The sequence below is a fragment of the Anoplopoma fimbria genome, chromosome 16 (assembly GCF_027596085.1).
Source record: "Anoplopoma fimbria isolate UVic2021 breed Golden Eagle Sablefish chromosome 16, Afim_UVic_2022, whole genome shotgun sequence".
Taxonomy (NCBI): domain Eukaryota; kingdom Metazoa; phylum Chordata; class Actinopteri; order Perciformes; family Anoplopomatidae; genus Anoplopoma; species Anoplopoma fimbria.
Window position 1 is genome coordinate 15,202,991 of NC_072464.1, and position 9,827 is coordinate 15,212,817.

The 9,827-nt window shown below is 39.3% G+C and overlaps 1 protein-coding gene across 3 annotated transcripts; it reads right to left on the reverse strand.

The window, feature by feature from the left end:
- Positions 1-1,472: 1,472 nt before the first annotated feature.
- Positions 1,473-9,796, reverse strand: arsh (arylsulfatase H). 3 transcript variants are annotated; one of them, XM_054615358.1, is made up of 11 exons: positions 9,719-9,796; positions 8,257-8,412; positions 7,517-7,638; positions 7,276-7,398; positions 6,562-6,764; positions 5,269-5,375; positions 4,819-4,955; positions 4,554-4,691; positions 4,266-4,425; positions 3,686-3,807; positions 1,473-2,386 (listed from the first exon to the last, which is right to left on the reverse strand). In XM_054615358.1, the coding sequence occupies exons 1-11, from the start codon at positions 9,721-9,723 to the stop codon at positions 2,001-2,003; spliced, it is 1,659 nt and encodes a 552-aa protein (XP_054471333.1). In that variant the 5' UTR covers positions 9,724-9,796; the 3' UTR covers positions 1,473-2,000. The 3 variants fall into 3 exon arrangements, with proteins under 3 accessions (XP_054471333.1, XP_054471331.1, XP_054471332.1); XM_054615356.1 differs by having other exon boundaries at positions 5,269-5,489; XM_054615357.1 differs by having other exon boundaries at positions 5,269-5,489; positions 9,726-9,770.
- Positions 9,797-9,827: the final 31 nt, after the last annotated feature.

Here is a 9,827-nt window from a genome sequence, read left to right on the forward strand (position 1 = left end):
TTACATGTGCACAATTGCATGTGTGTGTGTGTGTGTGTGTGTGTGTGTTATATGACGTACAGCCAGTAACATCATATCCCACCAGCCATCATTAACTCTGACGTACAGCCAAATGTCATTATGTATGGTTGACTGCATGATTTACTGTTAGAGACATAATGGAGTGGCTAGTGTAATGAACTTGCTGAGTGTTTGATTTACGGGTCTCTGCTGGAGGGAAAGAAGTAAATACTATGACTGTGATGACAATGATCACATTGATGATGGTGATGATGACAATGCCCTCCTCACTTGTGGATGTAGGTGAAATTTCTGGAGGGAGTTAAAGAGGAAGAAGAGAGGACAACAAGGAGGAGGAGATGGAGAAAGCGGTGTGAGGAGATGGAGGAGGAGGAAACAGAGAGGAGGGAAGGAAGGAGAACAATTGTAGACTAGCTAACTTTGATGTTTTGACAGCCAGCCACTGCTGGGTCAACGATGATGACAATTATGAGGGAATAGTTCACACAGTCTTTTGAGTCTTTTAAAACTGAAAAAATTTGTGGAGATTTGTGGAGCCACAGGGTGTCGTTGTGGTCAAACTGGTGGAAAACATCCCGCCTGCCTCAGTGCCTTTGGGCAATGCTGTTCTGCAACTGACCTTGCGCTTTGACATTTCTAATGGGGGAGTGAGTGTGAATGTGGAATTCCTTTTCTGAGATCAAAAAGGTGACCTATTGTCAGCAAAACCATTTGGATGAATAAGAAGAGAAGGACGAACAGTGCCAATGGATACTTTTAAGGAGGGGAAAAAGGAGAGTCTGAGGAAAATGGTGCAGTCTGGATGGATAATAAAGAGCAGCATGAAAAAAGTTAAAAAAGATGATTACTGGGAGGTGTTATTCTAATCACTAGAGTAAAAAACAAAACACAAATTTACAAGTGATCCATTTCCAACCCCCAGCTAATTGCTACTGATGCAATATCATATTTTTACGGCAATATCAAAATGCTATGTGCTTCACAAGCTTTTGTATTTCTGTACCTAAGACTTGTGTTTTGCTCTGAAAATACATATAATCCTGATATTTAGACATAATTAATACCACACAACACAAGAGCCCACAATGACAGAACTGTCATCCTCCTCTCTCTCTCTCTCATACAAACACACAGCAAAGCTAACTAGCATCCAAACACAGTCAGACTCTGCCCTCTAATGGCACACAGTCCAAACTACTTTCTTACTCTCTATTTTCAGTCTTCCTTCACTGAAACGTTAGACGTACTGATCAGAACTAGAATAAGCGCCTCACGATTGTATGCCTACCAACCAGTCTAGTATCGGTTTACATCCCTGTCTTTCCAAAACATCATTAACCACCAAAGTGTAATCATTTTATCCTTGAGTCCAAGTAGAAATGTGTGCCAAATATGAAGAAATTCACTCAAGGCGTTTCAGAAGTACTATGATTAAAAAAATTAAATAAGCGTATTCGTTAAAGAGGTAACTTTTACAGGTGAAAAGCAGTACCAAACAATGCTCGGCTCCTGTCTACCATTCTATCTGTTTGATGCAGAAGTGTCCGACTGTGCACTGCTGTGGCTGTGCGCTGGGTTCTGATGTCACATTGGTTTCCACAGTTGTGAAACAGGCCAGCTAAATATGTCAGAGCCGTTTTGGCACAAAAGTCTTTAAAGTGGCAATCTTAAAGATTTTCATTTAAATAAATGTCTCCTAATTCACTATCCATCGTCAAATGATATAACAAAATAGTTATTGCGCCAATAGCTCATTGACAAATGTATTGTAATATTTATATATTTGCATTTTACAAACAATTCGGTATTAGTTTTCATTCATTGTAAACAAACAAAAAATGTAACTATGCACACAACTCTGAAAACTTGAAGTTCATCAACAAAAACTACCCAGACTGCAACATTTAAAGTACAATTTAATATTTTCACTCAAATAGAAATTCTAAATCAGCCAGGACGGAAATCTTAAGAATTGGCACTTAAATATTTGTTGTGTCCTCTTTGCAGCCGCAGAAGGGAAAAGTCCCACAGCAGGGCTGAAGCCAGGGTCTCCACAGGATCCTGTCCAACGTCATCTGGCTTTGAACGCTTGAAGTATCATCAGACACCTGCATGTTTGTGAGGGAGTCTCTATGTCTCTCCACAGCTTTAGTGATCTCCTCAAGGATTTCAGCATGTCGCGGCTCAGTATCAGGGGTCAGTGCGCGGGACTCTGAGGGATCGTGGAAAAGGTCGTACAGCAGTGGTGGGTTGTGGTGCGTCACATGTTCTCCGTGACATAGACAGATCTTAGTGTCGTAGCAGCCACCGGCTCCCGGGGGAGAAAAGTTAGGAGTGAAAAAGTGCACCTTGAAGACAGAGTCACCTGGATGGAAACACACACCAGATTCACATGTTAACAGAATAAACTGCCACAGCTATACAAAAACCTTTTGAATTTTTTTTTTTGATTTTACTTCTAATTTACCACTTTTTGTAATTTCTGGGCTGAGAGAAATTTTTCTGATTTGTGACTGGCTCTAATTTTCAAAGAATCGTGATTTGTTAAGAACTTTTACTGCAACAAGCTGTAAGTAGGCAATTTTCTCTAATGTTCCCACTTGAAGTCATGAGGAAATATTCATATTTTGAATTGCAGGATATAGATTAGAAAGAACATATAGTGTGTTTTACCTATTTTACCTATTAGCCAAAAAGAATCACAAAACACCTCGTCACTAACTGTACATATATCTGTTTTTCTTGACCTAAATCTTCAGGAAATAAAGGCAGTTGTTGCTTTCAACATATTTTGGTATCTCTTTTTTCAAATAATATGCTAGAATCAGATATAGGATCCAACAAGAACTGGAGCTGATTAGCAGATTTCTCACTAACATTCACCTGTTTAAGCAAGCATGTTGAAGGTTTTGGCATTCAATTTCACCCTCAAGGTTTTACAAAAGTAGTAAAAAGACACCACACATCTGGAACATATTATGCTTATTTCCAGGTTCATAATTGTATTTGAGATTTCTACCAAAACATGTTTCTTTAATGTTGAAAAGACATTACATACTGTCTGTCTGAATAAATCTGTATTCACTCTTTGTCTAAAACACTCCGTTTTGGCGCATGTCTCTTTATGCCTCCAGAAAAAAACCTCAGTCTGCTCTGATTGTCTCGCAAGAAAAACATGGTGCACCTTAGCAACGGTAGTTTTAGAGCCGTGGGTGGAGGTACTCAGATGGGGGCGGTATATTCTAATGAGTCTGCATGTGACATATGAAAGGGAGGCAAATCTGAATGGCTTGTTGAATCATGTTTTCTGATTTAGACAGCCCATAAATAACTGACTGGGTTGTGTTATTTCACAGTTTGTGGGTTTTCATAATATGTCCCCTTTTAGTTTCACTATAATGCTGCACTCATTTGCTCTTACACATATTGTTACATATGCCGTGTGATAGCTAGTCTCTACTTGAGTTCTAACATTTTGGTTTATTTTAGCTTGATTCTGTGGTATTCTATTCGTGAATGCAGTTTGTTTTTTGTTTCACATCAACACAGATGGCTTTTTCTCTAGAATGAAGCACAGAGCTTTATAATATTTGTTAATATTTCTTAAAAATATTTGTCTGCTAAATGATTGACTGCATCTCTGTGTCTACATGTGTGAACTTACTTCCAGGTGGGTGCCAGCGTACTGCATTCAGGTAGATTCCACAGTAGTGGAACATGAACTCATGCTCTGATCGCTCTACCTTTCCTTCCAACAGTGGCATTAGGTTAAAGCCATCTGATTGTCTGGGAGAGAGGTACAATTAAGAGAAGGTGAGAAACACAAATGTGCTTTAAAATCAAGGGAGAGAGCATTAACACAACAGTATATGCGAAGAGAGACATTTAACTATTTGTTCTATAATTAACTTTCTATGAAAAAAGTAGATAGCAAATCTGTAATCTGTCACCTACAATGTTCGCAAAATTAGCTAAATCAGTATCTAGTGATATATTTTTTTTTTTACAGATAATAAGATGCTTTTGGATTCACACTGTAATCATCTGGTTGCAAAATACCTCAATTATTATGCTCAAGTGTAGAGTAATTGTATGGTCCTTTCTCTCCTCTTTTTGTAACTAAAGAATGGCTTGGTGTACTATTGTGTTCAACAAATACAGACTCTTTTCAACCTTTCTAAGATAAAACAAAAATGAGAGAATGAGAATGCACACAATACAGAGAAGGCTCTCATAATCTTTACCTGTCAGGTTGTGTGTCCTTGGCCAAATACTTCAGTGTTGGATAAAGGTCCATGAGGCTAGTGGGCTCATCCACTACTCTTCCAGCTGCCAGTCTGCCAGGCCAGCGGAAAATACCAGGCACCCTGATCCCCCCCTCCCAGCCTCCCATAGCTTTCCCACCTATAGGGGAGTAATTAAGATAAATTAACAAACAGAGCTCATTTTTTTGGAGTAAATGCAGTAAGAAAGATATGCACTTCGTATACTTGTCTTTAACCCTGACTGTCATAACGTAAGTTGATGTCTACCTTTATAAATGCCGTTCCAGCCTCCTTTCTGGCCGATTATGGAATCAGCATCCTCTAGGTGTCCACCATGGTCTGATGTGAAATACATCAGAGTATTGTTGGCAAGGCCGAGGGAGTCCACTGTCTCTGTAATTTGACCTAGAAAACATATTAATATAGCATTAGAGATGGTTGGAAAGAGAGTTCAAACTCCACAAACAGATAGTGACTGATCCAACTTTCCTTATCATTTAAGGTTTAGCAATGCATGCCAATATATACTCACCTATCATCCAGTCCACTTCTTCTAGGTTGTCACCGTAGCGACCATGGCGACTTTTGCCGGCAAAGGCTTGTGTTTTGAAGAGCGGCGTGTGGATGTGGGCCAATGAGAAGAAGAGGAGGAATGGTTGATCGACATTCCTGAAGACAAGACGAGGGAAGTTTTAATGTCAAGCATGATGAAGGACAAGATGACTCTCTTTTATTATTGTCAATAAATCCCAGAAACAGTGTTGCCTATGTAGCTAATCCCTGACATACAGTAGCTTATTCCTTGGTGCCATACACCTCCAGTGATGTCCAAAACCAAACAAACCACATCAACTAACAAACACATCAATGAGCCACATATCGACTTGTTTCGAGTCAATGCCACATACACTGTCCTGGTGTAGTTAATACTCAGGGGTTCATGCTTGTGATGCCATTTTCTGTTTTAGACAAACATATGTACCTCTTTATAAAGTTTTGTGCTTCTCCCAGCAACCTCTGGGGTAAAGTCTCCACTGTTATTGGCTGTTCGATCACGTCTTGGTTTCTCATGATGATGCAGTTCCATATCTGCAGGCGTTTAAAGGGTATAAACCACACAGCGGCTGCTAGGATACTGAGAAAAACAAGTGCTACCAATAGCCACAGGCTGACTTCAAGGAGGCCACACAAACGGACACACACCTGAAAACACATAACACACACACACAGTGCGTTTAGCAACAAAGCACACACACTGAATGAAACCACTGCCGTACTGTACACACATACTGTATGAATAAAACTGATAATGTTTTTAAAACCCTAGAAATGAATAAGGTTGAAAAAAATCTTTATAGAAAGATGCATAAATATATAGAAATAGATCATTTTAAAATGACATATAATGAAATTATATACATATTATATAAATATGTCAAGGTTATAATATATTATTCAATCAAACTAAAACCTAAAAAATTACAACTGTTGATAAACATCTCTCAGCAAAATTTTAAACATAATCATCACCCCAATTGCAGGAACTACAGCAGGACTGCTGCACTGTATTACATTTGACATGTAATATTGTGGAACCATGACACTATCTGGGACTGCAATTCCATGATTCTGCCACTAGATGACATCACAAACCATTAACAAAGAAGTTACTCATTCTCAGGAGAGAAAAAAAATAGTACATGGTGTACTTTGTTAATAAATACTGTACAGTATTTAATTTAGGTATAAAAATAGTTTTATAGACGTCTATCTCCCTGCTGTTTGCTCAAAATTGTTCTTTACTTCTTTATTTTGTACTTGTGATTCAGTTTTCCTCTTATCAAACTTTTTCTTTTACCTGAGGCACAGCTGGTGGCCATTCATTCTACAGGGACCTACTATTACCAAGTCAGAGTTTCGATCGAGTGTCAGCTGTGTCATTACTCTCCCGAAAAACAGGTTACTGGCTGTGACTGTGAATTTCACAATTGCAGCTTTTATGCCCAACTTTTTTTTCAATCCTGTGGCTCATGTCTTCGTGATTGCACATTAGTTATTTTGCTCTGGGGTAAATGGCACAGGAACTCTTTGTTTTCCAATTTATGCCTCTTTGGCAACCCACATTTATCTCTCTGTTTTTCTTTGTTTTTCATTTTGGTTTCCATCTTTTTCTCATATTATGTGCCTTTATGGGTCTTTTTTTAGATGTACTTCACTGTAAACATTTCTAGGGAGAGACAGCTTAACTGAAGAACTAAGAAAAGATCCCCCTTACCAGTGAGAGAAGTCCAACTCCAAGCAACATGGTCAGATTTCTGAGTGCTTTCTGGAGGTCTGCCATGATATCACTCCCCTCTCCGGGCACACAATCATTGAACAGGGTAAACGGCAGGCCGTAGAAGTAGCTGAAGCCGTGCTGGTTCGGATGGTGGCAGTGGTCCCCTCTCTGTTCACAGTTCACACCCAAGTGCCACTTACCTGCAGAGACACACAGAGAGAGAAAGAGAGCGACAGATGGAGTGCTGGACATTTTTAAAAAAAGAGGATAGACAGGAATGTGAATACAAAGCAGCTTCTCATTTTGCTAAATTGTTACATTTCAACATCCTACATACACCTGAGAATCCTTCTTTGACTTGCACAAAACAGTGTGCCAAATTTGAAGATTCACAGATTTTCTTATACTTTCTAACACACACACAAATTTTTTTCTTTTAATTGGTTACTGAAAGATTTATAAGAGTATATGCGAATTGGACCTCTCTTAAACTTCTGACAGACTAGACTCACAAAGCACAGTTTTGCATATTTTATTAGGTTATTCCAATTTAAAGTCTGATACTGTTAGGCAGGGATTTTTTTTGAATATAGTGTCAAGCACAGTACAGCTGACCCAGCTTCAAGTCCATACCTCTGTTGTCTGGGTGAGACGAAGGAGACATTTCACAATGAGGACCAAAGCTTAAATGATCACATTAAGTTATCTTACCCACTAGGCTGGTGGTGTATCCTTCTTGCTGGAGCCTCTTAGCAAAGGTGGTCTCACTGGGTGGCAGCCCACCTGAACCACCAAGGAACAGCAGTACCTGCACGTTACCAGTGCTTGCCAGTCCTAGTCAACAGACACACACACGGGGAGAAAATAAAACACATAAACAATACGGAACATACAGTCAAACACTGCTGTACAAATATGACCAAGATGCTCCTTTTTGCACTAACTTTGTTACCTGAGCGGAGTGAATAGCGCCCCGTCATAAAAGCGGCCCGGCTCGGGGTGCACAGGGGAGCAGCTGCAATGTGCTGAGTCAACTTTACCCCTTCAGAAGCAAGTCTGTCTATGTTAGGAGTCCTACAGGGACAGAGCAGGTGTAAATAGGTACAGTTAATAGATAAAACATATATAAAACATAGACATATAGATAAAGACATAAATACACATTTAATTCCAGGCAGCACATCGGAGTGAGACTAGACACAGATATAATGACATGAATGTTATGATGATAAAAAGATAATGTTAACTTGAAAGGTTTATTCAGTTGATATCCGCTGTGTTGATATCCGCTGTAAAGGTCCTTTTTCTATCAGCCATTTTGACATGTCATTGCAATGTAAACACAGGTGTAAATAATAACAATAATTATGGCCCTGACCTAGTTAGGTGGGTCAGGGCCCTGGTATTGCACATGCTGGCTCACTTGAATGATTGTGACACACTAAATATAATGAGACCATAATTTAATTTAATCATTTACACCTGTGTTTGTACAAGTTCATACAAGCAATAGGTTCGAAGATTTATAATTCACTTCACTAGATATTCAGCAGATTGCGAAATTAGCTGTGGAAAAACACAGAGGTGCACACTCACTCTGTCAGAAAATAGAAAGAATATAGCAGACAATGGGTGAGCAAAACAGGAAGAGACACACAGAAACAGAAGAATTATGCATTTCTTAGAACTGACCTGATGGTGTCATTACCGTAGCATCCTACATCACCGATGCCCAGGTCGTCCACCATCATCAGAACAAAGTTGGGCTTCCTGTCTACTTTATCTCCTAGGACATCTCTCCCTGCTGCCAGGAGCAGGGAGATAAGAAGATTTGCCAACATGGGGGACCTTAGGGTGAACAATTAAAAGTGATTTTGACAGTTTTATTTGAAGACATATCGCTGAAACTATCAGTTGATAGACTGATCCTTTTGAGAATCCTTTAGCAGTGTGTAGGATTAAATGTAAAAACATGAAAGGACCTCTCTAGGGCAAATAGCTGCATTTCAAAAAGCATACTTTTTCTTTTTACTTTAAGTACATACTGCAGCTGCCCTTACAAACTATGTTCTGTTGCATGCAGTATGCCTTCAGTTGGGACATACTGCCTGCTCCTAACAGTACACCTTGAACTTTGATCCCTTTTGCCCATGTATCTGCAGAGGAACCGGATGCATAAGGACTTCCTGGTATTTTTGGCATACTCTATTTGACACACTATGTATTGGGACACAGTAAATATTTTCCCTGCATGTTAAATAGAATGGTTGGTTTGTCTGTTCTGGGCTTCTGAGGAAACATATGAAGGGCTCATTCTAAGCTATAGTAAACACAACGATTCTTAGTTGAAGCTGATTAGATCCTAATGAAAAAATTATGAATTTATATATTCCATTACAGGCAATAAATACCCTTTAATCCGACACATCGGTTCTTTAAATCATTCATTCTTACATCCAACATTCTCTGGCTCCAGCTTCTAAAATGTAGAATATATAAACTGTAGAATATATTTTGCATTTTGGATTGTTGGTTAGACAAAAAAAAATTCAGTTTGGACTCTGACAACTTGGTTTTCATCATATTAAAAGATGAATTGAGAAAATACTCAATAATACAAGTGATTGACAGCTGGGTGTGTCCTAAGCAAAACCATTAAAGCATGACTGCCAGCAATTATGTCTTATATATTCTTTATTCAATTATCATTATTATTTCCTCCCCTGAAGTAGTTTGCAGCGTTCCTGGGAATGCCCGCCTCCCACATTCAAAACCTCTGGTTAACGGGGACACGTAAAGTTGAACCGGTTCCCTGTGACTTAACCCGGTTGTTTATCACTATGGCCCAATGGCGTCCAGCTAAACCCAATGCTGTGTTCAAGTCGTCTCGCATTAACGTTACAACATGTTGACAATGTTGCATTCACAGTGACGTGTTCTCATCGTATTTTCAACAGCTGTTTACTGTGTTGTGCTCGCCGATGTTGACAGCAGTGAATGCGATAAGTTGCACTGTAACTTAAAATAAAAGAAACATTTGCAAGTTTTAAACTATAAGCATTGACTGTAGCAAAGGTGCCACGGGCGATCAGTCTTGCAATGCTTTGAAAGCAAAACATTCGACTTCGGATGGACGCATTACCCATGAACTCACCTCATACCTGCACAGTGAACTGATTCATAAAACCAGGAGAATGTGGCACATCTCCTCCTCTGCCTGTCTGACGCTCCAGTAATGTCCTATAAGCGCACACCCACATTTG

Bases quoted from the DNA above. Each gene is read 5' to 3' on its own strand.
- arsh (XM_054615356.1), bottom strand. The intron at 6,765-7,275 runs GTAAGATAACTT...GTGTCTCTGCAG, and splicing joins ATACACCACCAGCCTAGTGG to GTAAGTGGCACTTGGGTGTG. The intron at 4,956-5,268 runs GTACATATGTTT...TCTTGTCTTCAG, and splicing joins GCACAAAACTTTATAAAGAG to GAATGTCGATCAACCATTCC.